At 59.8% G+C, this 24,837-nt stretch overlaps 2 protein-coding genes across 9 annotated transcripts in view; both read left to right on the forward strand.

Moving 5' to 3' along the window:
• MYO9B (myosin IXB) overlaps positions 1–20,374 on the forward strand; it is an 89,435-nt gene extending 69,061 nt beyond the window's left edge. For 5 of the 8 annotated variants that reach the window (XM_029916771.1, XM_029916776.1, XM_029916773.1 and 2 more), the window contains 24 exons: positions 572–652; positions 1,802–1,912; positions 3,453–3,575; positions 4,913–5,062; positions 5,151–5,317; positions 6,238–7,122; positions 7,757–7,829; positions 8,005–8,129; positions 10,182–10,315; positions 10,514–10,704; positions 12,282–12,380; positions 12,493–12,666; positions 12,751–12,792; positions 12,999–13,110; positions 14,150–14,223; positions 14,601–14,793; positions 14,886–15,014; positions 15,296–15,401; positions 15,587–15,718; positions 16,666–16,789; positions 17,309–17,356; positions 17,703–17,845; positions 18,705–18,832; positions 18,953–20,374. In XM_029916771.1, the coding sequence (XP_029772631.1) occupies positions 572–652; positions 1,802–1,912; positions 3,453–3,575; positions 4,913–5,062; positions 5,151–5,317; positions 6,238–7,122; positions 7,757–7,829; positions 8,005–8,129; positions 10,182–10,315; positions 10,514–10,704; positions 12,282–12,380; positions 12,493–12,666; positions 12,751–12,792; positions 12,999–13,110; positions 14,150–14,223; positions 14,601–14,793; positions 14,886–15,014; positions 15,296–15,401; positions 15,587–15,718; positions 16,666–16,789; positions 17,309–17,356; positions 17,703–17,845; positions 18,705–18,832; positions 18,953–19,368 (3,960 nt within the window). In that variant the 3' untranslated portion in view covers positions 19,369–20,374. The remainder of the gene's footprint in view (positions 1–571; positions 653–1,801; positions 1,913–3,452; positions 3,576–4,912; positions 5,063–5,150; positions 5,318–6,237; positions 7,123–7,756; positions 7,830–8,004; positions 8,130–10,181; positions 10,316–10,513; positions 10,705–12,281; positions 12,381–12,492; positions 12,667–12,750; positions 12,793–12,998; positions 13,111–14,149; positions 14,224–14,600; positions 14,794–14,885; positions 15,015–15,295; positions 15,402–15,586; positions 15,719–16,665; positions 16,790–17,308; positions 17,357–17,702; positions 17,846–18,704; positions 18,833–18,952) is intronic. The other 3 variants (XM_029916774.1, XM_029916778.1, XM_029916775.1) reach the window with 3 other exon arrangements.
• A 1,385-nt stretch (positions 20,375–21,759) lies between these two features.
• USE1 (unconventional SNARE in the ER 1) lies at positions 21,760–24,642 on the forward strand. Its single transcript, XM_029916936.1, has 8 exons — positions 21,760–21,923; positions 22,231–22,280; positions 22,440–22,518; positions 22,609–22,761; positions 23,249–23,261; positions 23,699–23,726; positions 24,019–24,193; positions 24,442–24,642. The coding sequence occupies exons 1-8, from the start codon at positions 21,783–21,785 to the stop codon at positions 24,622–24,624; spliced, it is 822 nt and encodes a 273-aa protein (XP_029772796.1). The 5' UTR covers positions 21,760–21,782; the 3' UTR covers positions 24,625–24,642.
• The last annotated feature ends 195 nt before the right edge of the window (positions 24,643–24,837 follow it).

The following is a 24,837-nucleotide window of genomic DNA, read 5'->3' on the forward strand; positions in this document are numbered from 1 at the left end:
ACAGGTTAGCATGTTAAGACAACCACTAATTGTGATGTGATATCATGTTTTCCCTTTTTTCCTTGGCCGCCAGGAAGCTCAGAGGCATTTTTTTTAAGGGGGCTCAGTGGCTGCTGCTGACCCTCACCATTAGCTTTTTGGTCTCTTTCCTCGTTTCTCAAGCTGAGCCTTCTGTATGCATCATGGCTTTTTTGCTAAATTACCTTACCTGGGAGCTCCTGCAAATCTTTTTTGTAAACAGCGGGCCAAAAACCAAAGTCACTATATCTGTGTTTCTTTCTGAGGCTGTGTAGCATTTTCAGTCCCCAGAAGTAGTTCGTCTGGGCCCACTCCCTCCAGCATTCCTACTGAGACAGAGAGCTAGGAGATGCTGGAAAGATGACAGCTGTCAGCTCTGGGGACCCTACAGCTCTCTATGGCTCCCAGAGGTAGTGCAGCCTCCAGTCGGAATGTCCAGCCAGAGCCTCCCATGTCCCGTATGAACTGATGTCAGCAAGTGACCTGGGTCCCCTCCCATTGAGCAGCAGGCCTCTGGGGGTCCCAGCTCAAGACCTTCTCCCTCTTTCCCCAGACGTCCCTTAACAAGCTCCTGGAGACACTGGGGAAGGCGGAGCCCTTCTTTATCCGCTGCATCCGCTCCAATGCCGAGAAGGTGAGTAGCTCCTGTCTTGGGGAAGTAAGTGAAGGCCAAGGTCTGGCTGCTCAGCGAGGGGGCATTCCTGTGCTGCTGTGGCCTCTTGGGGTCCAGGGAAAGCCTCCAGGAACCAAGTGTTCACCCAGGTCCCAGGAACGGTAAGTAGCGGTCCGAGGGCAGCCAGGCGGCCAACCAAAAGCAGGGGCATCACCTGGAACATGGAGGGGCCCCAGAGGTTTGCTCAACAAGGGACAGGTCAAGTGGGCTCTTCAGCACTTCCCCCAATGGGACAGTGCAGAAAATGTACCAGAAGGGAGGGGCTGAGGTCACATCGCAGGAGCATAGAGCCTGCTGTTCATTTGATCTGGAAGTTTCTGGCTGGACTCAGTGGAGCACCAGTGTGGGAGCCCTAGTGGTGGGCTCAGCCCTCGCTGCCAGGCTTCCTTTGTCCCAGGGGTCCACTGGCCGTTCTGCCCCCTTGGGATCTTGGCTGGGGGCCACTCAGGATCTGGGTCCCTGGCTCTTTCCCGCTCCTGGGACAGTCCTCCCTGGGCCTTCCCCTGGCTGCTCCCCGCCCTCCTCCTCCGGCCCATTCCCTCCTCAGGACTTGGCCCAGGGCCCCCTCTCCTGTTGGACACTTCCCAGGGGGACCCAGGCAGCGTCTGCCCCATTCACATAGGCACCCGGCTCCCACCTCCAGACCTTACTCCCCTCTTGGCCAAGTGCTGAGTATTTACCCCAGTGCGTGGCACAGACTATGAGCTCAACACAGGTTTTGATTGGAGCCCTTTCAGAAATAACTCTTTACAGCAAATTGTCTTAAATGGAGCAGTGAGAAATGGCATCTGTCTCCCAGACATCAGGGAATAGAGCAGCTCAGATGCCAGGTTTTCCAGAAGAGAAGAATACCTTACGCACCCCTGCCGAACGGCCCCATCTCTTGATCCCATAAAGAATGTCTGGAGCGAGGGAAGATGGGTCCCCCAGGTGCCCGCGGCAGCCAGGCTGGGGTCCTTCCCGACCAGCCGGGGGCCGGATGTGCTCCTGACCATGCTCATGTCAAGGAGTCCTGTGGGACCTTGTGCCCACAGACCCCCATCCCCGGCTGCCGGCGCTTGGTCGTCACACAGCTAAGCACCTGTTCTGTTGGCTCACGTCCCGTTGCAGAAGGAGCTGTGTTTCGACGACGAGCTGGTGCTGCAGCAGCTGCGCTACACGGGCATGCTGGAGACGGTGCGGATCCGGAGGTCAGGCTACAGCGCCAAGTACACGTTCCAGGTAGGCCGCACACGCGTGGCCGTGTGGCGTGACGGAGGGCTGACCACCTCCCTCTTTGAGAGAGAGCACTTCTCTGGAGCATGAGCCCAGAAGGTTACTCTGTGCCGGGCTTCTCTGTCCCCCAGCAGTGTTGGCATTTATACCAGATCGCTCTCTGTCATTTAGGGGGGTGGGGAGAGGGAGCAGGTTTTCTTGGAAGAGATGACTGAGCCCAGGCCAAGCCTGGAAGGATGCCGAGGCATAGAGCCAAGCCGGAAGGAGGGAACCGCGTGAGCTGAGCCCTGCACCGCTCTGCCCTCTGTTGAGCATCTTCTGTGACAGACACTTTTATACCCATCTCTTTTATTCTGCCATACCAGCAGCAGGCGGTCCTGGCTTCTATTTTGCCTACACAGAAACTGAGCCCCAGGAGGCGATGACTTCATAGATGTCTCCCTGGACTTTTTAGAAACACAAAAGGATCTGAGGTGCCCAGTTGGCTCAGTTGGTTAAGCATCTGACTTCAGTTCAGGTCGCAATCTCACAGTTTGTGGGTTCGATTGAGCCCCGTGTCATGCTCCACACTAAGGGTCCAGAGCCTGCTTCAGATTTTCTCCCTCTCTGCTACTTCCCCATGTGTGTTTATGCATGTGCGCTTCCTCTCCCTCGCTCTCTCCCTCTCTCAAAATAAATAAACTTAAAAGAAAAAAGAAAGAAGGGCGGAAGAAAAGGATCATTAGTAACCTCAAATTGGCAAAGGCCAAATTGCTAGAGCAGTTTCTCCTCTGCGGTACCATTGACACTGAGGCCAACCGGGTCATTTACTGCAGGGGCCGCCCTGTGCATTATGGGATGTGGAGCGGCATCCCTGGCCTCCACCCGCTCAATGCCAGTAGCACCCACCGCTCCCAAGCTGGGAGAACCCTCAATGTCTCCCGACATTGCCACACGTCCCCGGTGATAAGCCGGCCTGGGTTGAGAACCCCGGCCTCATGCCATGAACTGGCACCACGTGTGTGAGCCCTGGGCCTGAAGCCAGTGGCACCTGGTCCCCAGTCCAGCTGTCCCCATATAGCCTCGGTGACATACCGCCTCTTTTTTGTCCTCCACAGAGTGGAAATAGCATCTCTCTGACCCTGTCTCAGTCTCTCTGACCTTGTATAAATAGAAAAAGCAAAATCACAGAAACGGGAGGAAATGTTGGTGTGTCTTACTAACACTTGGTTCTTAAAACTTTGACATAATCATCTGCTTCAAAGCTGTGTGTCTCCAGCTATGATTCGGTCCTCTAACGAGCCATCGTCTGTGAGCCCCGCAAAGGCAGCCCTGTCTCCTGGCCACCCCACCCCCACCCCCAGCCAACAATGCCAGCTCCCAGTAGGCCCTCGAGAGCCCCTCGCCAAGTGGCTGAAGGATGCTGGTACTCGAGTTTAGCCGGGTCCGTCCCGTTCACATCAAACCAGGTTCCGGCTCTGGAAACCTGGGGATCACTGGGACTTCACACCCTTGCTGGTGGCAGAGACACTCACCGGAAGTTCTCTTCTTGGCCACCATCACCCAGGATTTCACGGAGCAGTTCCAGGTCCTGCTGCCCAAGAACGCCCAGCCCTGCAGAGAGGTCATCTCTGCCCTCCTGGAGAAGATGGACATAGACAAGAGGAGCTACCAGATCGGGAAGACCAAGGTCAGGGCCCCGGCCCCTCGGGTGGCTTCTGCCACACGCAGGACCCTCCCACGGCCCGCATGCTGAGAGGCAAGGGGCTCTGCTTGGGAGGTGTCTTTCCGGCCCGGCACATATTTCTTCCCAGAAGGCAAAGGGGTGCATCTAAGGAGGTGGGGCTCGGGCATCACCCCTGTTTCCTGCTTCCTCACACAGAGCCTAGGGCTACTGCAGGGCGTCCAGGGGCCAGCTGCTAACTTTGAACGTGTAGCAGGTTTCATTCACTTGTGCTCTTTCCAGACTCTGTCTACCACCTCTAGGTACATGCTGGTGGCTTCTTAATGGGACACCAGCCGCTGTCCCTGTCCCGAAGTGGTAAGGTCCGCCCACATTAGGGCTTCATCTGACATGAAAAGTCCCTGCACGGTTCCCCAATGAGTCAGTCCTAGAGTTACCAGGTGACCCAGCAATTCCGTCCCTGGGTCTGCACCCAAAAGACCTGGAAACAAAGTGTTCAAACGAATCCTTATACACCCATGTCCATCGGGGCACAAATCACAATAGCCAGAAGGTAGAAAGGACCCATGTGCCCATCCACTGATGAATAGATTCAAAACATGTGGGCCAGGGGTGCGTGGGTGGCTCAGTTGGCTAAGCATCCTGCTTGGGCTCAGGTCAGGATCTCACAGTTCGTGGGTTCGAGCCCACATCGGGCTCTGTGCTGACAGAGCCTGGAGCCTGCTTCGGATTCTGTACCTCCCTCTCTCTCAGACCCTCCCCTGCTTGCGCTGTCTCCCTCTCTCTCAAAAATAAATTTAAAACATTTAAAAAAGTTGTTTTTAAAAACACGTGGGCCATTCATGTGTGAAGTACGGCACGGCCCTGGTACATGTTATGAGCGGATGAACCGCGACAACATTGTAAGCTAAAGCAGCAGCCAGACACAAAGGCCTGCAGAGCGCGTGATCCCGTGTATAGGGAACGTCCGGAACAGGCAGGTCGCTGGAAAGCAGATTACTGGGGGCTGGGGGAGGGGGCAGGGGGTGACTGCCCAGGGGCACGGGGTCTCTCTCCGGGGTGGTGGAAATGCCCTGGAGCCAGATGGCAATGATGTCAGCATGGCTGTCGTGAATGCACCAAATGCCGTTGAACAGTGTGCCTTGAAAGGGTTAGTTCCGCGTCGCGTGAGTTCTCTCTGTGTGTTTGAAAAGCTTCCCTTGGCCCGGTCGGTGGGCACTCCAGCTTGGTCTCACACGCTTCCGGGGTGGGCTGTGTGGTCAATGTCCAGGCACAGGGATGCTGACAGGGCGGGGTGGGGGGCATGCTGACACCTCTTGTGCCCACCGCCCCCCGCCCCCCAGGTTTTCCTGAAGGAGACGGAGCGGCAGGCCCTGCAGGAGACCCTGCACCGGGAGGTTGTGCGGAAAATCCGGCTGCTGCAGAGCTGGTTCCGGATGGTTCTGGAGCGCCGGCACTTCCTGCAGATGCGGCAGGCGGCCATCACCATCCAGGTACAGCATAGGCCCCGGCAGGCCGGGGGTGGGGGCAGCTGGGACCACACAGGCCCGGCCCCTGACCACCCGCTCTGCCGCCCCCCAGGCCTGCTGGCGGTCCTACCGTGTCCGCCGGGCACTGGAGAGGACGCAGGCGGCCGTGTACCTCCAGGCTGCGTGGAGGGGCTACCGCCAACGGGTGGCTTACCGGCGCCGGAGACAGAGTGTCGTCCGCCTGCAGAGCCTCTGCCGGGGTCACCTACAGCGCAAGAGGTGAGCAGAGCAAGCCCCCCCACCACTGCCCCCAGCCCCAAACGCGCCCCTCACCCCAGAGCCGCCTGAGATGGCATCCGGCCCAGGGAGTTGCCAGGAGGTAATCCTAGGTGCAGGGACACCGGGGGAGGGGGTGCCAGGAATCTGGCCATCTGTGGCCCCAGAGAGACACCCACAGGGCTGGTGGGCAACACCTGCAGATGAAGACGGAGGTCACCGATGGCTGGGCTGGCTCTCTGCCAGGGACCCCCTCTGCACCCCCTGCACCTGCCCACCCTGGGCCTATTGATGAAACACTTGGCTTCAGAGGCGGAGGGTTCAGGCTGCAAGGACCAGCCTATGGCAGGTTCCCCTCGCCCCTCCTTGTATGTGAGGCTGAGGCATTCACCCGGCCAGGGACCCGAGGAACGCAGGGATTTCTTTTTGTTTTAATATTTATTTATTATTGAGAAATGGAGAGAGACAGAGCATGATCAGGGGAGGGGCAGAGAGAAAGGGAGACACAGAATCTGAAGCAGGTTCCAGGCTCCAAGCTGTCAGCACGGAGCCAGACACGGGGCTCAAGCCCACAAACGGAGAGATCACGACCTGAGCCGAAGTCGGATGCTTAACCACTGAGCTATCCGGGCGCCCCGGGAACTCAGGGATTTCGTAACAGATCCCTCCCACAGTAGGGAGACCCAGGGCAGAGGTGGCCATGACAGTAAGGGGCCACTTCCTGTATCCCCCTTCTGTAGCTGGGCAGTTTCCGCCTTTCCAGAAGCATCTCCGAGGTCCAGGGTCACCCCACCTGGCAGAGGCAGAGCCTAGCCCCACACCCATGGGTGGCACAGGGGCCCCTAATGCCCTGGGGGAGGGGGGACTCTGGAAGTAGCGCGCACCTTTGTTCCTAAACTTGCCCCCTTCACTCCTCATGCCAGCTTCCGGCAGATGGTCGCAGAGAAGCAAAAGGCTGAAGAGAAGGAGAGGGAAGCCCAGGAAGCCCTGAGGGAAGAGGCAGCAGAGGGAGGGCCAGGCCCAGAATCATTGGAGGACAGGGAGCCTTCGGTCTTGGAGCCCGAGGTGTGGCCGAGTGATGAGCCCCTGGCGGAGAGCTTGCCACCCGAGAAGGAGGAGGCCCCCAGCCTGGAGAAGCCCCCCTCACCCCAGAAAACCGCAGCTGAGAGTCACGAGAAAGTGCCCAGCAGCCGGGAGAAGCGCGAGTCCCGGCGGCAGAGAGGCCTGGAGCATGTGAAGCTCCAGAACAGACACATCCAGTCCTGTAAGGAAGAGACTGCCCTCAGAGAAACTTCTGGAAGGGCCATCCTAGAGCAAGAAGGGAGCCTCCCAGAAGACAGACAGGAGAGCAGAGAAGATGAAACCCTTTCAGACGTGGGGACGGAGACAGAGAATGCACCTGAGCAGCGGCCGGAGGAGCCCCCGCAGGCCGTGCCAGCCAGCCAGCTCCCCGGAGAAGCCCCGAAGGGGCCCGAGGGTGGGGACCCGATGCCTGGCCACGTGAACCGGCCGACCAGCCTAGCCTTGGACAATAGGGTCAGCGTGCTGGCTTCCAGCACCACCCCTGAGACTCCCAAGGACAAGAGCAAGCTGGGTGGTGACCTGGGGGCACAGGACAGGCCCGAGGGCCCTGGGGGCTCCACCCAGATCCAGCGGTACCGGGACCCAGACTCTGAGCGGCTGGCCAGCGCCGTGGAGCTGTGGCGGGGCAAGAAGCTGATGGCCGCTGGTTCCAGCACCATGCTGAGCCAGTCCCTGGACCTCAGCGAGCGGCACCGGGCCGTGGGGGCAGCCCTCACACCCACAGAGTAAGCCCCGGGCCCTCCTTTGTCTGAACACCCTGGGTTGGGTGGGTAGGGTGGAGGGACACATGGATTCCCGACCACAGGACATGTCCGGAAGCATGTGAGCAGCTCTGTGTGTGGGAGCCCCGAGGAAGGAGGGGGAAGGGGCAGCGGAAGGAGAAGGAGAGGCATCTGCCAGGAGCCGCGGAGCCTGGGGCCAGCGGGAACCCTGGGTCCTCCTCCTCAGCGAGCTGTGTCTGCACAGAAATCCCCCTGCTCTGGGGGAGGCAGTGTCTCGGGGCGACCTGCCACTCCCCAGCCTGCCTGGCTCTGTTTCCTCATCAGAGAGTAGAGGTGACCGCGCTCACCCAGGAATTCAAAAAGTGGCCCAACTCTTGAGCCTTACTTGGCTGCATACCAGAGTCTGCCCCGAGGCCTGCTTGGCCAGAGGGGAAAAGAGCTGGAGGAAGATGTGGCCTTTCTGCTATCGGTCGGGCTTTCTGGGCCTCGCACGCGGACCCCTGTGTCTGGCCCCTCGTCTGGCCTGGGCTGTCCCGCACGGCAGCCTCCCGGGTCCCCTCCCACCCGAGTTGGGACCGCCAAAAACGTCTCCTAATTCACTCTTGTAAATAAAAGCCACGTTTCTGTGATCTTGCAGGGAGAGACGTATTTCATTATCCACGAGCGACGTCTCCAAGTTCCTCCCATCCCCGTCCCAGACCAAGACTCAGGTAAAACTTCAGGCGGCAGCTCCTGCCCCTCGGGGTCCAAACCCGCTTTTCCCCCTGGGTGCCCTGGCTCTGCCCGAAGTGCGACTCAGAAGGGAGGTCGGTGGAACGCAGGTGCCCGTGTTGTCCGTGCAGCAAGCCCTCCGTGCCTCCGCTCACCCGGCCCTGTTGCCTGCAGCCTTCTACAGAAATGGTGGACGGGGAGCCCAGCACCAAGAAGCCAGCCGTCCAGAAGAAGAAGTCGGGCGACGTGTCTGCCGGCACGGATTCGGGGCTGTCCCCAGGCCCCCAGGCCGACTCTAAGTAAGTGTGAGGTTTGGAGGTGGCTCAAGCCACCAGGGGATGCCCGGGGTCCCTGCCAAGGCCTCCCGTCTGGTATCCTAAACTGATGGCAGTTACAAAGCTCAGTGGGGCAGGCGTATGCTCAGTCTGGGATGAGAGGCCCCCCATGGAGCCCGGGTCATGACCTCCCCACGTGCCAGCGTGGCCACAGGCCAGCGTAATGACTCCCGCTGAAGTCTGGAGCCAATCTGGGTCACCTCCTCTGGGTCCACAGAGAAACGGTTTCCGTTTGACTTTTTCTAGTATCCAAACCCAGCCCCCTCTGCCTCAGGAACCCCTCCTGGGTCCTTGGATGGAAGAAACTAGGCCAAGGCTCTGTCCCCACAAAGCCCCACAGAGGTGCTCCGGACGGTTCCATCAGGGAGCAGAGAGCACGAGCCATGGGACAGGGGAGCTTGGATCCTAACGCAGAGATGGGAGGCAGAGGAAGGGCCAGCCCAGGCCTGCAGACGGAGTCCCCACAACTATGGGGACAGCCCGCCAACCAAAACGAAGCACCACAAACCAGTGGGCTCCCAACAACTGGATTCAGTTCTCACAGTCCTGGCGGCCAGAGGTCCGAAATCAGGGTGTCCGCCAGGCGGGTCCCTCGGCCGGCCCTGGGGAAGGGCCCTTCCTTGCCTCTTCGGGTTCCCGGAGGCTCCTAGTGTCGTTGGCTTGCAGCCACATCACCCCCCTCTCTGCGTCCATCTTCACATGACTTTCTCTCCTCTGTTTTCTTTCTCTTGCTGAGGATACTTGTCACTGGATTAAGGGAACTCTCTGGGGTCCCCCTTATAAGGGTACCAGTCCCATTTATAGGGGCTCTACCCTAGTGATCTAATCATCCCCTAATATACCATCACACTGGGGGGCGCCTGGGGGGCTCAGTCGGTCAAGCGGCCGGCTTCGGCTCAGGTCATGATCTCACAGTGCGTGGGTTCGAGCCCCACGTCGGGCTCTGTGCTGACAGCTCAGAGTCTGGAGCCTGTCTTCAGATCCTGTGTTTCCCTCTCTCTCTGACCCTCCCCTGCTCATGCTGCCTCTCTCTCTTTCTCAGAAAAAAATTTTTAAAAAAAAACATTAAAAAAATTAATATACCATCACACTGGGTGTTACACTTCACATGAATTTGGGACGACACACACATTCAGACTATGACACATAGAACTCAGTCACATATGCAGAGATCTTTTTTTTTTTAAGTTTACTTATTTATTTGAGATCTACAGAGACAGTGCAAGCAGGGAGGGACAGAGAGAGAGGGAGAGAGAATCCCAGGCAGGCTCCTTGCTGCCAGTGCAGAGCCTGATGCAGGGATCAGACTCAAGAAACCATGAGATCATGACCTGAGCCGAAACCAAAAGTCAGACACTTAACCGACTGAGCCACCCTGGCACCCCTGCAAAGACCCCTGTCCCAAATAAGGTCACACTCCCAGGTCCTGAGCGTTAGCACATGGACACATCTTTTGGGGGCCACACCATTCAGTGTATGATTTGGTGGTTTATTTGATTTTTCCCCCTAAAACTTGAGCCCATAAAAACATGTTAAGGGGGTAGAGGATAAATTCTGTATCTTTTTTTTTTTTAATATATGAAAATGGGGTTGGGGGGGCGCCTGGATGGCTCAGTCGGTTAAGCATCTGGCTTTGGCTCAGGTCATGATCTCACGGTTTGTGGGTTCGAGCCCCGCGTCAGGCTCTGTGCTGACAGCTAGCTCAGAGCCTGGAGCCTGTCTTCATTCTATGTCTCCCTCTCTCTCTGACCCTCCCCTGCTCATGCTGTCTCTCTCTCAAAAATAAAAAAAGAAAAGAAAATGGGGTCACGCTGTGATGTCGGCCCTGCATCCTGCTTTTTCACCCGACCCCCTGTCAGTCCACACAAACCCATCTCATTTTTAGTAGCATCTCATTGTGTTGATAACCAAGAAAAGTGTTATTTTTTCTCTTTATAGGAAGCGGACGCTTTCTTCGGCCGCGCTTCCGTTGTCGTGTCCAGAGGCCTAAACGAAACCTCTTACTTCCTCCTGCAGGTCCACTTTTAAAAGACTTTTCTTGCACAAGAACAAAGATAAAAAATCCAGCCTGGAGGGTGCGGAGGAAACTGAGAACACAGTGCCGGGGCACACCGTGCTGGAAGCCGCTGCCACCAAAAAGAATCTAGAAGGTTGGTCGCTGGCAGCCTCAGGGATGGATGGCGGAGCACCAGGGTCCCTGGGGATGTGCACTCACCCCTGGGGCTTCAGGGCTGGTCCTTGCAAGGGCACATTCTGGCTGCAGACCCAGGTTGGCGGCAGGGCGGGGTCCTGGTTCTCTGTGACCCCGCCTCCCCAGCACCCACCTCACCAGCTGCCCCTCCCTCCAGCCTCCTCCAGCCACCAGCACCGCCACACAGCTGGGGAGAAGCACACCAAGGAACCAGGAGGCAAAGGGAAGAAGAACCGAAACCTCAAGATCGGCAAAATCACAGTGTCCGAGAAGTGGCGGGAGTCGGTGTTCCGCCAGATCACCAACGCCAACGAGCTCAAGTACCTGGATGAGTTCCTGCTCAACAAGGTGGGTCCCCCAGGGGCATATGCGGGGCCGTGGGGGGACACACGGAATCAGAGCTGGGCCTCCCCAGAATGGCTTTCAGCAGCCAGCAGTTTTCTGAGCCGCCACCCCACAGCCCTTAGTGTGCGAGCAACAGAAAGTCCAGGTGCACCGTTCCAGCATGGAAAGTTCCAGAAACCAGATGTTTATTCCTAAATTTGATATGCACTCATTTACTGCAGAATGTCTCCCCAGGCTCACATGGGAACACCTGCAGCCTGTGTTCGCATTACATTTCGTGTCAAAACTCAGTGGGTCTTGAGGTCCTGGCTCAGGCGGTAGAGCATGTGACTCTCGATCTCAGGGCCGTGAGTTCAAGCCCCATGGTGGGCATAGAGCTTACTTTAAAAAAAAATGTCAGCGGGTCTTAATACAGGGACTGAACATAAAATGTAGAACCAGGGCACCCAGGTGGCTCAGTCAGTTGGGCATCCAACTTCAGCTCAGGTCATGATCTCACAGTTCATGAGTTCGAGCCCCGTGTTGGGCTCTGTGCTGACAGCTCAGAGCCTGCAGCCTGCTTTGGATTCTGTGTGTGTGTCTCTTTCTCTGCCCCTCCCCTGCTCACCCTCTTAAAAATAAACATTAAAAAGAAAGAAAGAAACGATAAAAGAAAATGTAGAACTGTGTTGCATCCAAGATGCCGATTGTGGGACATACCTGTCCCGAGGTCCTCAGGCCAGAGTCCCCTCCTGCCCGTGTGCGTGTGCATGCAGGACAGGCGTCAGGCCGATGGGGTTTATCCTGCAATGCCTGCCCAGGAAGTTTGAAATCTGCTGTTTGAAGACCCTTTGTGGTGTCTTACAGCGCCACATGGGGAAGAGGAAGTGCTTGGTCGCCCCTGGTGGCCCTGCAGCCCCACTGTGGCTCAGTCGGTTAAGCATTCAACTTCGGCTCAAGTCATGATCTCATGGTTTGTGAGTTCGAGCCCCATGTCAGGCTCTATGCTGACAACTCAGAGCCTGGAACCTGCTTCGGATTCTGTCTCCCTCTTTCTCTGCCCCTCTCCTACCTGTGCTGTGGGTGTGTGTGTGTCTCTCTCTCTCTCAAAAATAAATGAACATTTAAAAGGTTAAACAACACATTGGGTCTCGGGGCAGATGCTGATTGAGTGCTCAGTGTATACAGTGGGGCTGAATCAATAACCAGGGCACGCGTCTGGGGCACGGCTCAGTGTTAAGTGCCCGTGTGGGGCGGCGGGAAGGGCCCGGGTAGACTAGTGGTCTTCAGCCGGGGATGACCCTGCCCTGGGCGACAGTCGGCTCCGTCTGCAGACGGTTGTGGTTGTCCTGACGGGGGAGTGGTACTGGCATCTGGGCCGTGGGGGCTGGGGTGCTGGTCTGCACACCCCGGTGTGGTCCAGCCCCGCATGTTGGGTGGTTGAAACCTGGACTAAAGCGATTGAAGAGATCAGGATTAGCCACAGGGCCTGGATGTTTTTCCCAGAGGAGCCGGGGAAGGACTTGGGACAGAGCAGAACACCCATCAGATGCGTGAGCTGAGGCCACTCAGGCTCAGCGCATCGCTCTCTCCTCCTCCAGATAAACGACCTGCGGTCTCTGAAGACGCCCATTGAGAGTTTATTCATTGAAGCCACCGAAAAGTTCAGGAGCAACCTCAAAACCATGTACTCCGTCCCGGTACGTGCAGCCCCCAGCCCCGGGGAGGGCCCCCGTGGGGATCCCCATGCCCTCTCCCAGGCACCCCCTCCCTGCTTGTCTTTCCCCCGGGGTCACGCCTGCGTCCCCACAGAACGGAAAGATCCACGTCGGCTACAAGGACCTGATGGAGAACTACCAGATTGTCGTGAACAACCTGGCGGCCGAGCGGGGAGAGAAGGACACCAACCTGGTCCTCAACCTTTTCCAGTCGCTGCTCGACGAGTTCACTCGCGGACACACCAAGAATGACTTCGAGCCGCCCAAGGTTGGTGGCGTGGCTTCGGGGACAGTGGCGGGGGGGGGGCTCCCAGGGGACCCACCCTGATGTCACCTCTGTGCTCCCTCGCAGCAGAGCAAAGCCCAGAAGAAGAAGCGGAAGCAGGATCGCGCTGTGAGTATTTGCATGTGTACAAGAGGGAGTGTGCGTGAGCGTGTTTTCCCGCCCAGCCCTAGGGAACCCCGGCGGTGAATGGGAACCTCGGCTCCAAGATGCCACAGGCAGCGTGCATGCCGGGCGGCCTCGTGGGGAGACCGCAGAGGGCCTGCACCCCCCGCCCCCACTCCCCCGCCGCTCAGCGCCTCCTCCACGGCCCCCAGGTCCAGCAACACAACGGGCACGTGTTCACCAGTTACCAGGTGAGCATCCCGCAGTCGTGCGAGCAGTGCCTCTCCTACATCTGGCTCATGGACAAGGCCCTGCTCTGCAGCGGTGAGTGCCCCAACCCTCCCCCCACGTCCCCTGATGCCACCACCATTCCCGCTGACCCTTCACTTTGTCCGCCCCACCCTCCACCACACCTCCTGACCCTCCCACTGCAGCCCCTGACCCTTCTGCATGCCCAGGGACCCTCCACAGAATCTTTGGCTCACCTGCTACACCGTCTGGCCCTCACCTTGCCCTGGGGACCCTCCTGCCAAGCCCCCTGATCCCCCATCATGTCCCCAAAGCCTCACTGTGCACCAGGGTCTTCACTCGAGCCACAGGATGGATCTTTCTGGAACCCTGCCCTGGCCACCTCTCATCCACTCAGATCTCTCTCTGTCGCCTGGGGGGCAGATCCCGATTCTCAGGGGCCCTGAGGCCCCCAGCCACCTCTGTAGCCTGTCCTCCACCCCAGCAGGTTACCCCATGTCCTCCCTCCCACCCTGGGTACACACCGCCCCTGCTGCTGGACTGCAGGGCCTCTCCAGACCCCCAGAGTCCCTCCCTCGTGTGCCAGGCAAGGCCCGTCAGCGCCACAGGGACCCCCAGAAACATGCAGCCCAGGATGACCCAGCAGGCAGGCGGCCGCAGCCGGGTCAGCCAGTCTCTGGCAGTTGTATTTTCCTGCAACGATCAGCTCTCTCTCCCCGGGCCTCTCGCTCTTCCGCCCAGGGCCTCTGGTCTCCTGGGCCCCTGTGTAAAGAGCCATCTGTCCCCTCGTGTCCATCACAGATACCCAGGCACTAGTCACCGTCCTGAGACCAGGACACTGGCTGCCCCCTCCTTTTAGTTCTCAGCCAATTTCCTCTCTCGAGTGTGGCTCCCCCAAGCCCCGCCCCTGTTCCTCTGGCCAGGCTGAGGCCACAGTCGCCAGCTGTGAACGTCTACCCGCATGGCTTCCTCGCCTCGGAATCGGGGCAGGGTCCGTAGGACTCAAATGCAGACACTGGTCAGCGGGTCCCTGGCCGACAGGGCACGTAGCCTCGAGAAACCAGGGCCCTCGATGCACCATCTGTGACACCAGCCCCTCCATGTGACCTCCTAGTGTGCAAGATGGCCTGCCACAAGAAGTGTGTGCCCAAGATTCAAACCTACTGCTCCTACACCTGCAGGAGCAAGGTAAGCTCCCCGGGGCAGGGAACTTTCCAGAACACCTAGGGGAGGCCATCCTGAGCGATGTGGCAGAGAGGGTGTGCTTGGTGTGAAGGTGTCCGGCGAGGGGCTGGTCCACAGCCCCTCAAGGTCCCCTGAGACAGGACTGGGCTTATGTGTGCCTCTCAGACCCCCCAGCCCTGCCCCTCCGGAGCCCTGTCCCCAACTCTGTGCACGCGGGAGGCAGGACTAAGTGCCCTGAGGTCGCTGTGACCACTCTACATGGGGAGCCCCTGCCAAGCGACCAGCAAGCTCTCCTCAGCCTGGGGCCTCCAGCAGCCTCTGGGAGGCAGGGAGGGATGGAGCAAATACAGGAGGCCTGACCCCCACCTCTGATACTGCAGAGTGAGCCCGGCGCGGAGCCAGGCCACTTTGGCGTCTGCGTGGACAGCCTGACCAGTGACAAGGCCTCGGTGCCCGTTGTGCTGGAGAAGCTTCTGGAACACGTGGAGATGCATGGCCTGTACACCGAGGGCCTTTACCGCAAGTCGGGCGCTGCCAACCGCACGAGGGAGCTCCGACAGGCCCTGCAGACTGGTGGGTGTCAAGGGCAAGGGGGCAGGAGGCGGGGCCGGGCCCAGCACAGCCCACCAGCCCTCACTGGCCCCGCCCCCGCCCCCCCCTCGCAGACCCCTCGGCTGTCCGGCTAGAGAACTTCCCCATCCATGCCATCACCGGCGTGCTCAAGCAGTGGCTTCGGGAGCTGCCTGAGCCCCTCATGACCTTTGCCCAGTACGGCGACTTCCTCCGAGCTGTGGGTGAGTCCCACAGCAGCGGCGAGGGCAGGGCAGGTGGCCGTGGCCAGGGTTAGGCCTGCGTGCGCTCGCCGTGGCCAATCAGGGAGGCACGGCTGAGAAACCAAGGCTCAAGGCAGCCGGCCGCGTGCAGGTCCCCAGCCTAGGGCAGGGCCAGGACCCCTCGGTGGCCCCGCATCTTGCCACCAGCCCCCCCCAGCCCCCAGGTGGCGGGAGGCGCCCCTGCACCCCGGGAAGGTGTGGAGGCCCGCGCTTCGGGGAGCTGACGCCCGGGGCCCTCCTAGAGTTGCCGGGGAAGCAGGAGCAGCTGGCCGCCATCTATGCCGTCCTCGAGCACCTGCCTGAAGCCAACCACAACTCTCTGGAGCGGCTCATCTTCCACCTCGTCAAGCAAGTGCCTGCCACCCATGCTCCGTGGGGTGGGGGTCCCTGTCAGGAGCCCCCCGAAGCGTTCCCTGGGCTGGTGGTTGCACCCCAGGACCGGGGGGGCGGGCCTAGCCTCCAGAGTACCACTGCCACTCTCCCCGCAGCAGCCCTGGGGCCCTGGCCACCCCTAACTGCCACTCGCCACGCAGGGTGGCCCTGCTCGAGGACGTGAACCGCATGTCGCCCAGTGCTCTGGCTATCATCTTCGCACCGTGCCTCCTGCGCTGCCCCGACAACTCTGACCCGCTGACCAGCATGAAGGACGTCCTCAAGGTCACCACGTGAGTGCCAGGCGCCAGGGCCCCACCCCCCAGCCCCCACACTGTCTCCTCCGGCAGCTAAGGCATCCATTCCAAGTGCTTTTGAGGCTGGAGAAAGCAAAAAAGAGGAGAAAACCCTCGCCTCCAGTTGCGGGGAGAAGGGTAGACGGCAAAGCCCCCATGATCTTGGCCTCTGGCTGGCGGTGAGAGCCGGCAGAAGCAGCAATGGTCTGGGGGTTTCTTCCCCTTCTGCTCGCTGCATAGTCTTCAGAAGTTTTCAGAATTCTTCCAAAGAACTCAGAAGAAAGGCGTTAGACATCAGTGACTACGAGGACCTTATTCAGGCTTTGAGTTGTAAAAATAAGAACCTGTCACCCTAGGCAGTTTCTTATGTGGCCCTGACGCTACCCCATAGCTGCATGCTGTTGACAGATTTGTTTCCAGCCTCTTCTGGCACATTCTTTGCCCGTTTTTTCCTTATGTGGCCGAGATGTTGGGAGACCTGAGATGTGACTCTCTGTCCAGGCCGAGCTGCCCGCCCTTCCTCCACTGGCAGGCGGAGCCGCCCACACACTTACCACTCACGGTGCACCTTCTGGAGCCCCCGGGGTTGCTTGGCTGCGGCCCCTGTGACAGTCACCCGCCTCCCTGGTCCTCATACTTCCAGAGAACCCCCACCCTGCAGGGTGACTCTGAGGGATCGCTTCACTCTGATCCATGTACTTCCTCCTGCAAACCGGGAGCCTTGTCGAGTCGGAGGCTCAGGCTCAGAAAGGTGGAATGAGCCACACAAGGTCACACAGTGAGCCAGCACCGAGGTGACACCGCCCGTGGCTGTGTCTGTGGCCCTGCCTGGTCTCTGGATCTCTGCCTGGCCACCGCGGCCCAGCCTCCAGCCGGTGCCTCTCCAGACACCAGGCCCTGACACCGGCCATCCTGGGGTAGTAATTGAGTCACTTTGCCCGCAGGTGCGTGGAGATGCTGATCAAGGAACAGATGAGGAAGTACAAGGTGAAGATGGAGGAGATCAGCCAGCTGGAGGCGGCGGAGAGCATCGCCTTCCGCAGACTCTCGCTCCTTCGACAGAACACTGTGAGTGGAGGGATGCGGGGGGGGGGGGGGGGGGGGGGGGGGGGGGGGGGGGGGGGGGGGGGGGGGGGGGGGGGGGGGGGGGGGGGGGGGGGGGCGGGGCTGGGGAGGGGACGTGGTTTCACGCCAATTCTCCTTGCCCTCCTGCCCAGCCTCGGCCACAAGCTGCCTGGCTAGGGGCCTCACGGGAGCATAGTTGGGAACTAGGGTCCCCACGTCGGCTAAATGACCCCTTCCCTCACTCAGCCTCTTGCCGACTGCCCCTCAAAGGGCAGCAGGGAACCTGGCACCCACTTGGTGATGTTTTGGGTCATCCACCAGCCCCACCTACAGGGAAAACTTCCCACAGCAGAAGTGGCCCCACATTGGGGGTGGAGGCCTGGGGGCGGGGGGCAGGTCCTGGGCTCCCATGGGAGGACCCCATCCTTGTCCCCGCAGTCAGATGTGGCTCGGGGGCCCGTGACTTAACACCTGTGTGGTGATCGTGGCTGTGTGGTCACCCTCTGTTCATCTCTTTCCCAGCCCTGGCCTCTCAAACTGGGGTTTTCGTCTCCCTATGAGGGGGTCCTGGTACGTACGTGTTCCATAGGCCCACCCTGCATGTCTCCGGGTGTGGTGCATGCTGGGTTCCCCTCGAACCCGTGGTCTCCTAGGATAGACTGAGCATGTCCTAACCTTCTGGAAGTGCATGCTGGGGGAGGCCCACCACCTGCTGCCCACCTGTGCCGAGGATGACTAATCGGCTGAGCACCGGCCACCCGGTCCCCACGTGATCCCCGGAGTGGCCTCGCCAAGCCCACCCTTCCACATCACAACTAACCTCTCCCAGAGCTGCTCACACCACCCTCTCCCGCCCACGAGCACTGACCCCATCGTCCAGAGGGGCCAGCCAGACCTGCCACTTTCTCTGTCGTAGAACAAGAGCCCCAAGGCCCGGGGGAGCAGTGCCGGCGCCCTGGAGGAGCTGGGGGTGCTGCCCGAAGAGGAAGTGCCCAGCGGTGATGAGGACCGCGAGAAGGAGATCCTCATTGAGCGGATCCAGTCCATCAAGGAGGAGAAGCAAGTGTCTCTGCCCCCTTCCTGTCCACGGCTCTGCCACCTGGCCCCCACCCCCAGGCCCCTCTGCCATAGCGGACGGGCTGTTAAGAGGGGGACGGGCTAGGCTCATTCCCCTCATCCAGGACCCACCTCGCAGGGTGCCCAGGGCTCAGCTGAAACCCCACGCTGGACCGCCGGGAACCATGGTGGCCCATGGGGAAAGACGGGGCAGCAGAGGGGTAATGCCCCAACTCTGTCTGGAAGTCGGTCTTTTTTTTTTTTAATGTTTATTTTTGAGAGAGAGCATGCACGTGCATGTGGTACAGGGACAGAGAAAGGGAGACACAGAGAACAGGCTCCAGACCGCAAGCTGTCAGCACAGAGCCAGACGCGGGGCTCGAACTCACGAACTGTGAGATCATGACCTGAGCCGAAGTCGAGCATAACTGACAGGCGCCCCTGTCTGGAAGTTGGGTCTTCGCTAGAGTGACCAACTAACTTGTCATCCAGTTAAGACGTGTGAATAGAGGTGCCATTAACATTAGGCCAGGAGAACAGGTGTGACCTGGGCCACCCAGCCACCCTAGTCTTAGGAACAGGGTAGGGCACTCCAGGCAGAGGTAACAACACTTGCAAAGGCCCTGAGGCAGAAGCAGGTCATTAGCTCAGTACAGGGACTGCCGTCAGCAGCCTGACACGTCCCTTCCGTGAGTTTCTCGGGGCCAGGTATGACTTGGGGATGGTGCTGGGGCCGCTAGGACCAGGGACTCCCATCCAGGACCAGGGAGGCCTGTTCTGTCCCCTACCAGCCCGGCATTCTCAATGGGTGGTCTTTCACCTTGGGAACAGCCTTAGACACCGTGACCCCCTCCCCTCCCAGGGAGGACATCACCTACCGCCTGCCAGAGCTGGACCCTCGGGGCTCCGATGAGGAAAACCTGGATTCGGAAACATCGGCCAGCACTGAGAGCCTGTTGGACGAGCGGGCCGGGCGGGGGGCCTCAGAAGGTCAGTATTAAGGCAGCGTCTGCTTTTCTCCTTCCCATGTCCGCCACCGGCAGGCCCCGGGGCAAGGGTCCATCTACTGGCCCTGAAGCTGCAGTAACCCTGCCGTCTGTCTCTCAAAAGGGCCCCCCGCGCCTGCTCTCCCCAGCCCCAGCGCGCCCGCCCTGAGCCCCCTCCCCGTGGCGGCCGCCCCTCCACGACGAAGGCCGTCGTCCTTCGTGACGGTCCGAGTGAAGACCCCCCGGCGGACCCCCATCATGCCCACAACCAACATCAAGCTCCCACCCGGCCTACCCTCCCACCTCCCCGGCCGGGCACCGGCTGCCCAGGAGGGCGCTGCCCTAGTGAGGCGCCGAGAGCCGCCCGCCCGCCGCCCGGATCAGGTACACTCTGTGTATATCACACCCGGCGCGCACCTGCCCATGCAGGGCACTCTGGGGCCCCTGGACGAGGACGACCAGCCTCCTGGGGCCAAGCGGAGGTACTCGGACCCCCCGACCTACTGCCTGCCCCCCACATCGGGCCAGGCCAACGGCTGAGGGCCCATGGCGCCAGAGTCCACATGTCTGAGGACGACCCAGGGCCGGGGCTGGGCGAGAGCAGCAGAGCCAGTATTTGGCTAAGAAGGATTCCGAATGAAAAGCTCCAAGAGCAATGTGAGGTGGCCGCCGGCTCCGAGTGCAGAGTCCAGGCGGGGGGAGGCCAGCCGAGGCCCAGTGGCCCTTGCTGAGCCCCCACGTCACACAGACACGCCCACCCAGAGCACCAAATCACGGTGGGCAGCCTGGCACCTCCCACCTCCCTTTTTGTTTCTATGGTAACTGTTTCTTTGTGCGTGGTTTACATACCTTTAAACTGTAACAGCCTTAACAAGAGACCAAATGGTTTTTTTATACGTGTATGTACAAACTTTTATATTAACGCCCGGCATCGCCCTTATAACCTGGACGTGAGTCTTGGGAGCAAAGCCTGCACAGCCGCCCGCACGTAGGAAGCTTGGACTTGCACTGAGGACGGTTCGGGACCCACGGTCTGCGGGCCAGGACCCCGCACAGGGGATTTGGACCTTTGTGCCCCAAGTCTGTCCTGGACTCATCCTCTGGCCCAGCTGGCTGACATGCCTCTGAAGGAGAGTTGGAGCCTCTCCGGGGATCAGGGCTGGTGGCTGGAGTCAGGACGCAGGGGTGGTAGGCAGCCTCTGCCCGCAGCACCACAGACCTCACATCCCAGGGAGACTTGAATGTGGCCGTCACTCTTCTGTCCACCACGCCCTGGACTCCGGAGGCTGGAGGAGGCCATCCCTGGCTCACCGCCCCTCCGTGTAGCGAACAGGAGCCGCAACTCAGGACCGCTCACCAGCAAGAAGGGCAAGGCCTGGGGTTGTACATTCCTACTGGTCTCCAGGGACCATCTGGGGAATCTCCGGAGCGGGGCCTCCCCTCTCTCAGGCCTGGCTCGCTCCCCAGACACACGGCCACCGGTCTGGGACAAGAGGTGCCCCAGGTGCCCCACGAGCCGTGTGAAATAAAGAAAAAGTGCCTGAAAGGTGTGTGCGTGCAATTCCTGTTCAGGCTGGTTCAGAGTCAGAGAAGCAGGGCCTGGCAGGTGGGGGGGTCCACCCTGTGGCCTCAGCCAAGACGGGTGCAGGGCAGGGGGACATGCCCCCCGGTCTGGGAGGACCTGCTGCGATTGTCCAGCAAATGCTGTTGTTGGGACTTTCACACGTGCTCCTGGCACTAGGGTGGTGGGTGGGCATGCTTGAAAGGCTTGTTTATCGATCTGGAAGTGGGTGAGGGGTGAGGGGCTGGCAGAGCCTGCTGTCCGGGAGCTGCCTCCTGGTGCCCCGTTTCAGCACCAGGCCTCTCCCCAGCTAGGGCTTAAATGTCAGCTGCTGGAGCCATCTGCCCCAGGAAGGGACCAGTTTCTGGTGGGCCCAGCAGAGCCAGAAATCACACACACCTCCACCATCCCCTCTCAGACCAGCTCCCAGGCTGCAATCAGATGTGCCGTTGTGGGGACCTACTGGCAGGTGGGGCCCAGGGGGGTGCAGTGGGGGACAGTGAAGAACTCTAGTCCAGACTGCACTTGAGGGAGAGTTGGGAGGCTTGTCCAAGGCCACGTATTTGGGATGGGATTCAGAACCTGCCTCATCTGCTCCCTGGACTCCATCCACCCTGGGTGTCTTCCCCTTCATGGTATTTCTCGAGAACACCAGGCCCACAGGTGCTGATCGATCAGGCCACACCAGACGTGAGGGATGGGAAGACGGATGAGGGCGGTGTGCCAAGCTCTAGTCCCTCTGAAGTCCCCCTCCTCACCCTATCCTCTGCCAGCCTGGGGGGGCGGGGGGAGGAACTCACAGAATGGGCCTCAGCTGGTTGCTTGAAGACCCAGGTGGGGTTCTCACCCCAGAGCTACTAATGTCCCCCTGGAGGCAGGCTTTGTCACACCACCCAAACTTCCTCCCAAAGGAGGAAAAGGGCCCAGAAAAGTTAAAAAACTCCCTCAAGGCCACTGCAGGGGATGGGGTCAGCGTCAGACCCGGAAGCTCATCACCACAAACTGGATGGGCCCCTAAGCCTTGGATTCCTTAGTCCAAGGGCCGTACCCCAGGAAGAACAAGGAAGGCTGCCCGGACACGTTAGAGCTCAGTGTGGGAAGAACCCAAGCAGAAGTGGGCGTGAGGGAGAAATTCTGACCAGGAAGAAAGGAGTGAGCAGAGAACGTACTGCACATGGACCTGACCTCGAAGGACCTTGTCCTTTCAACCCTCCCGGAAGGAGTAAGACGCCTGCGCGGGAAAAAGCTATTCAGCACTGAATTAACATGAACAGGATAGTGCCTCTCCTTGAAATTAGACATTACTTCCGCCCCAAACAAAGATGGAACAGCGAGCAAACAGTGGACGCGCCCGGAAGAAGTCAAGACGAGGGCACTTCCGCCCTTCGCCAAGATGGCGCCGACGGAAGGGGCAGGGTACCGCCGCGACGGGATGGCAGCGTCGAGGCTGGAGCTGAACCTGGTGCGGTTGCTCTGCCGCTGCGAGATGATGGCAGTGGAGAAGCGGGACCCGGATGAGTGGCGTCTGGAAAAGGTGAGAGAAACCGGTGCTGCCGAGTAGAGGCCGACTCCCAGAGGGTGGCCTATGGGGCTGACGGCCATCGGGCCCGACTCCCCCGTCCCAGAGCCGCTCTGGCCACGCCCCTTCCGGTCGGTTCCGCCACGTCCACCTACAGGTCCCGCCCCATTCCCTGTAGCTCAGCTGGCCCCGCCTTCCTGGGGCCTGGCTCCTCCCTTTTTAGGCCCGCCCCCCCCATTCTTGATGGCTCTGACCATGCCACCTATGAGCAGGCGTGGGAGGATGGGGGCGACCAGGCTTACACCCCACTTTCCCTCCCCAGTACGTGGGAGCCCTCGAGGACATGCTGCAGGCCCTGAAAACCCAGGCAAGGTGAGTGCAGGACGCTACAGGGGCTTCAAATCAGGGATGGGAGTTGAGGCCCCAGGGCCAGCTCCTGTTGGGGAGTCCCAGGGCTCCAGCCCCTGCACACACCCTTCCCAGAACTAGGGACAATGGGCAGGTTGTCTTTTTCCTCTTGTCACCTTCCAGCAAACCGGCCTCCGAGGTGATCAATGAATATTCCCGCAAGGTAGATTTCCTAAAGGGGATGCTGCAGGCGGAGAAGCTGGTGAGCAGGGGTGCACCACTTCCTTGGCCCTCATCACGCTCACCTGCCCAGGACCTGCCCCTCTGGTGACCCCGTTTCCCTCTTCTGCAGACCTCCTCCTCAGAGAAGGCACTAGCCAACCAGTTTCTGGCCCCTGGCCGTGTGCCAACCACAGCCAGGGAGCGGGTACCCGCCACGAAGACAGTGCACCTGCAGTCCCGCGCACGGTACACCAGTGAAATGCGGAGTGAGCTGCTAGGCACGGTAGGCCTTTCTCCCTGCCCTGGGAACCCTTTGGGCAGGGACAGGAGATGAGTGCCTGTGCGTGGCCAGAACAAATGCTGGCCGATGCAGGGACCTGAGGGGGCCAAACAGCCTCCACCCTGGGCCCACAGTTGGCTTCCCAACAGAAGAGCCTAGAAGGACTTTGCTAGCCATATAGGAGTTTGGTACAAGGCAAAAATGGCACCTATCTAGTGAAGCCCCAGACTGGCCCAGAGCCAAAGGACAGATCGAGTTGATCTCCTCTTGCCATGAGTACACAGTGTTTTCATCTGTAAAATAGGATGACAGGTGTTCTCTTGACACTGTATGTGGGTCAGGTAAACCCTCCAATAGGAAGTAACCCAGGCACAGAGGTCATCGGACTTGCCCGGGGCCCTCACTGCAAGTAGGGACTTTCTGAGAACAGAAAGGACAGTGTGGGGCATGACAAGGTAGGTGACTTCATGCGTCTCTCTTTTTCCCATAGGACTCTGCAGGAGGTGAGTCAGCCTGAGTGAAACAGGACTTGAGGCTTAACTGTCTGGGACAAGACGTGGGCGGCCTCACATCTTCCACCTGACTCGCCCAAGGTCTTCCACAGCCCTGGGAGCATATCCCCAGGGGCACCGCCTAGTCAAGCCTGATGGGGGCGCCAGGGCAGAGGAGATGGCTCCCAGGGGAAATAAAGCTGAACACTCCCAGCCCACTGGTTAGGCTAGCAGAAGGGACCTGGGGGAGCCCAGATAAGGGTGAGGGAAACTTCATAAGAGAGAGGGCATTGAACTAGGGCTTTGAAGCATGATCAGGAGCTCACTGGGCAGCAGACAAGACAGGAAACGACATAAGAGTAGCAGACACATCACAGGTAAAGATCAGGAAGCTGGAAAACAGGAGGCCAATCCTCCCCTTCTTCCTGCTTGACCTTTTTCACTTACAGAGCCTGAGCTGGTTGTGAGGAAGAGAACGTGAGTGTCTTCAGCCCTTGGGGAGCACTGAGGGGGGAAGGGGTGGAGGTCTGGATGACCCTTGGGCCACTGAGGCACCAAACCATGAGGGCCACCACAGGCATCTAAACCGTCGATCAGAAGCCGCTTGTGGAGATGTTCTTCCTACAAGACAAAGTAAAGAAGGGGAAACTGAGGCCCGCGCAGGGCAGTGGCTGGAGCCATGACCTCTGCGTTCCTTGGGAACATGTTGATCTCTTCCCCTCCCCCTGCTCCACCCCATGCGCACCTGTCCACTCATGTGTGAGGTCAGTGGGGTGCCAGGGCCCAGGCCGGGCAATGAGAAACAGTCGGCAGCCGAACTAGACCTCGTCCTGCAGAGACATCAGAACCTCCAGGAGAAGCTGGCGGAGGAGATGCTGGGCCTGGCCCGGAGCCTCAAGACCAACACACTGGCCGCCCAGAGTGTCATTAAGAAGGACAACCAGGTGTGAGGACTGTGGGAACTTCCCAGCCTCTGCCCCAGGACGTCAGAGAAGGCTTCCCCGCAGAGGGGCATGGTGGCCAGGGCTTTGTTAGCTCACAGAGGAGTTCGATAGAGGGCAAGAGGAGAATTCCCGGCAGAGGGCACCATCCCCGCCAGGGCCAAGAGGAGCGGACGTGCCCCCCAGGGTTGTAGGGAGAGGCCCTGCTTGGCCGCAGTCCCACTGACTCTCTCCCCACCCGCCCCCCCCAGACCCTGTCACACTCGCTCAAGATGGCTGACCAGAACCTGGAGAAGCTGAAGACAGAATCGGAACGGCTGGAGCAGCACACACAGAAGTCGGTCAACTGGCTGCTCTGGGCCATGCTCATCATCGTCTGCTTCATCTTCATCAGCATGATCCTCTTCATCCGCATCATGCCCAAACTCAAATAAAGGCCCGCCCTGGCCCACCTTGTCTGTCATCTGTCTGCCCTCCACCCGCGTGCAGGGGTGCCCTTCGGGCTAGGCAACAATATGGGAGGGTCTTTGGCGGTCCCCGAGAGCCACAGAGAATGCATGAGCTGGAGAGGAATGCATGAGCCGAAGGTCAGCCTGGGAAGTGACTCCGAGAACCACCCCGCTCCGGTCCCCCCGCCCCCACCATAC

This window comes from Suricata suricatta, chromosome 12, assembly GCF_006229205.1.
Source record: "Suricata suricatta isolate VVHF042 chromosome 12, meerkat_22Aug2017_6uvM2_HiC, whole genome shotgun sequence".
Lineage (NCBI taxonomy): Eukaryota > Metazoa > Chordata > Mammalia > Carnivora > Herpestidae > Suricata > Suricata suricatta.

What these genes read in the sequence shown, in the direction of transcription:
- USE1 (XM_029916936.1), top strand. Translation starts at nt 21,783, where the DNA reads ATGGCGCCGACGGAAGGGGCAGGGTACCGCCGCGACGGGATGGCAGCG. An exon ending in TGCTGCAGGCGGAGAAGCTG is followed by an intron (nt 22,519 to 22,608) that starts GTGAGCAGGGGT and finishes CCTCTTCTGCAG; the next exon opens with ACCTCCTCCTCAGAGAAGGC. An exon ending in CTGGTTGTGAGGAAGAGAAC is followed by an intron (nt 23,727 to 24,018) that starts GTGAGTGTCTTC and finishes GTGTGAGGTCAG; the next exon opens with TGGGGTGCCAGGGCCCAGGC.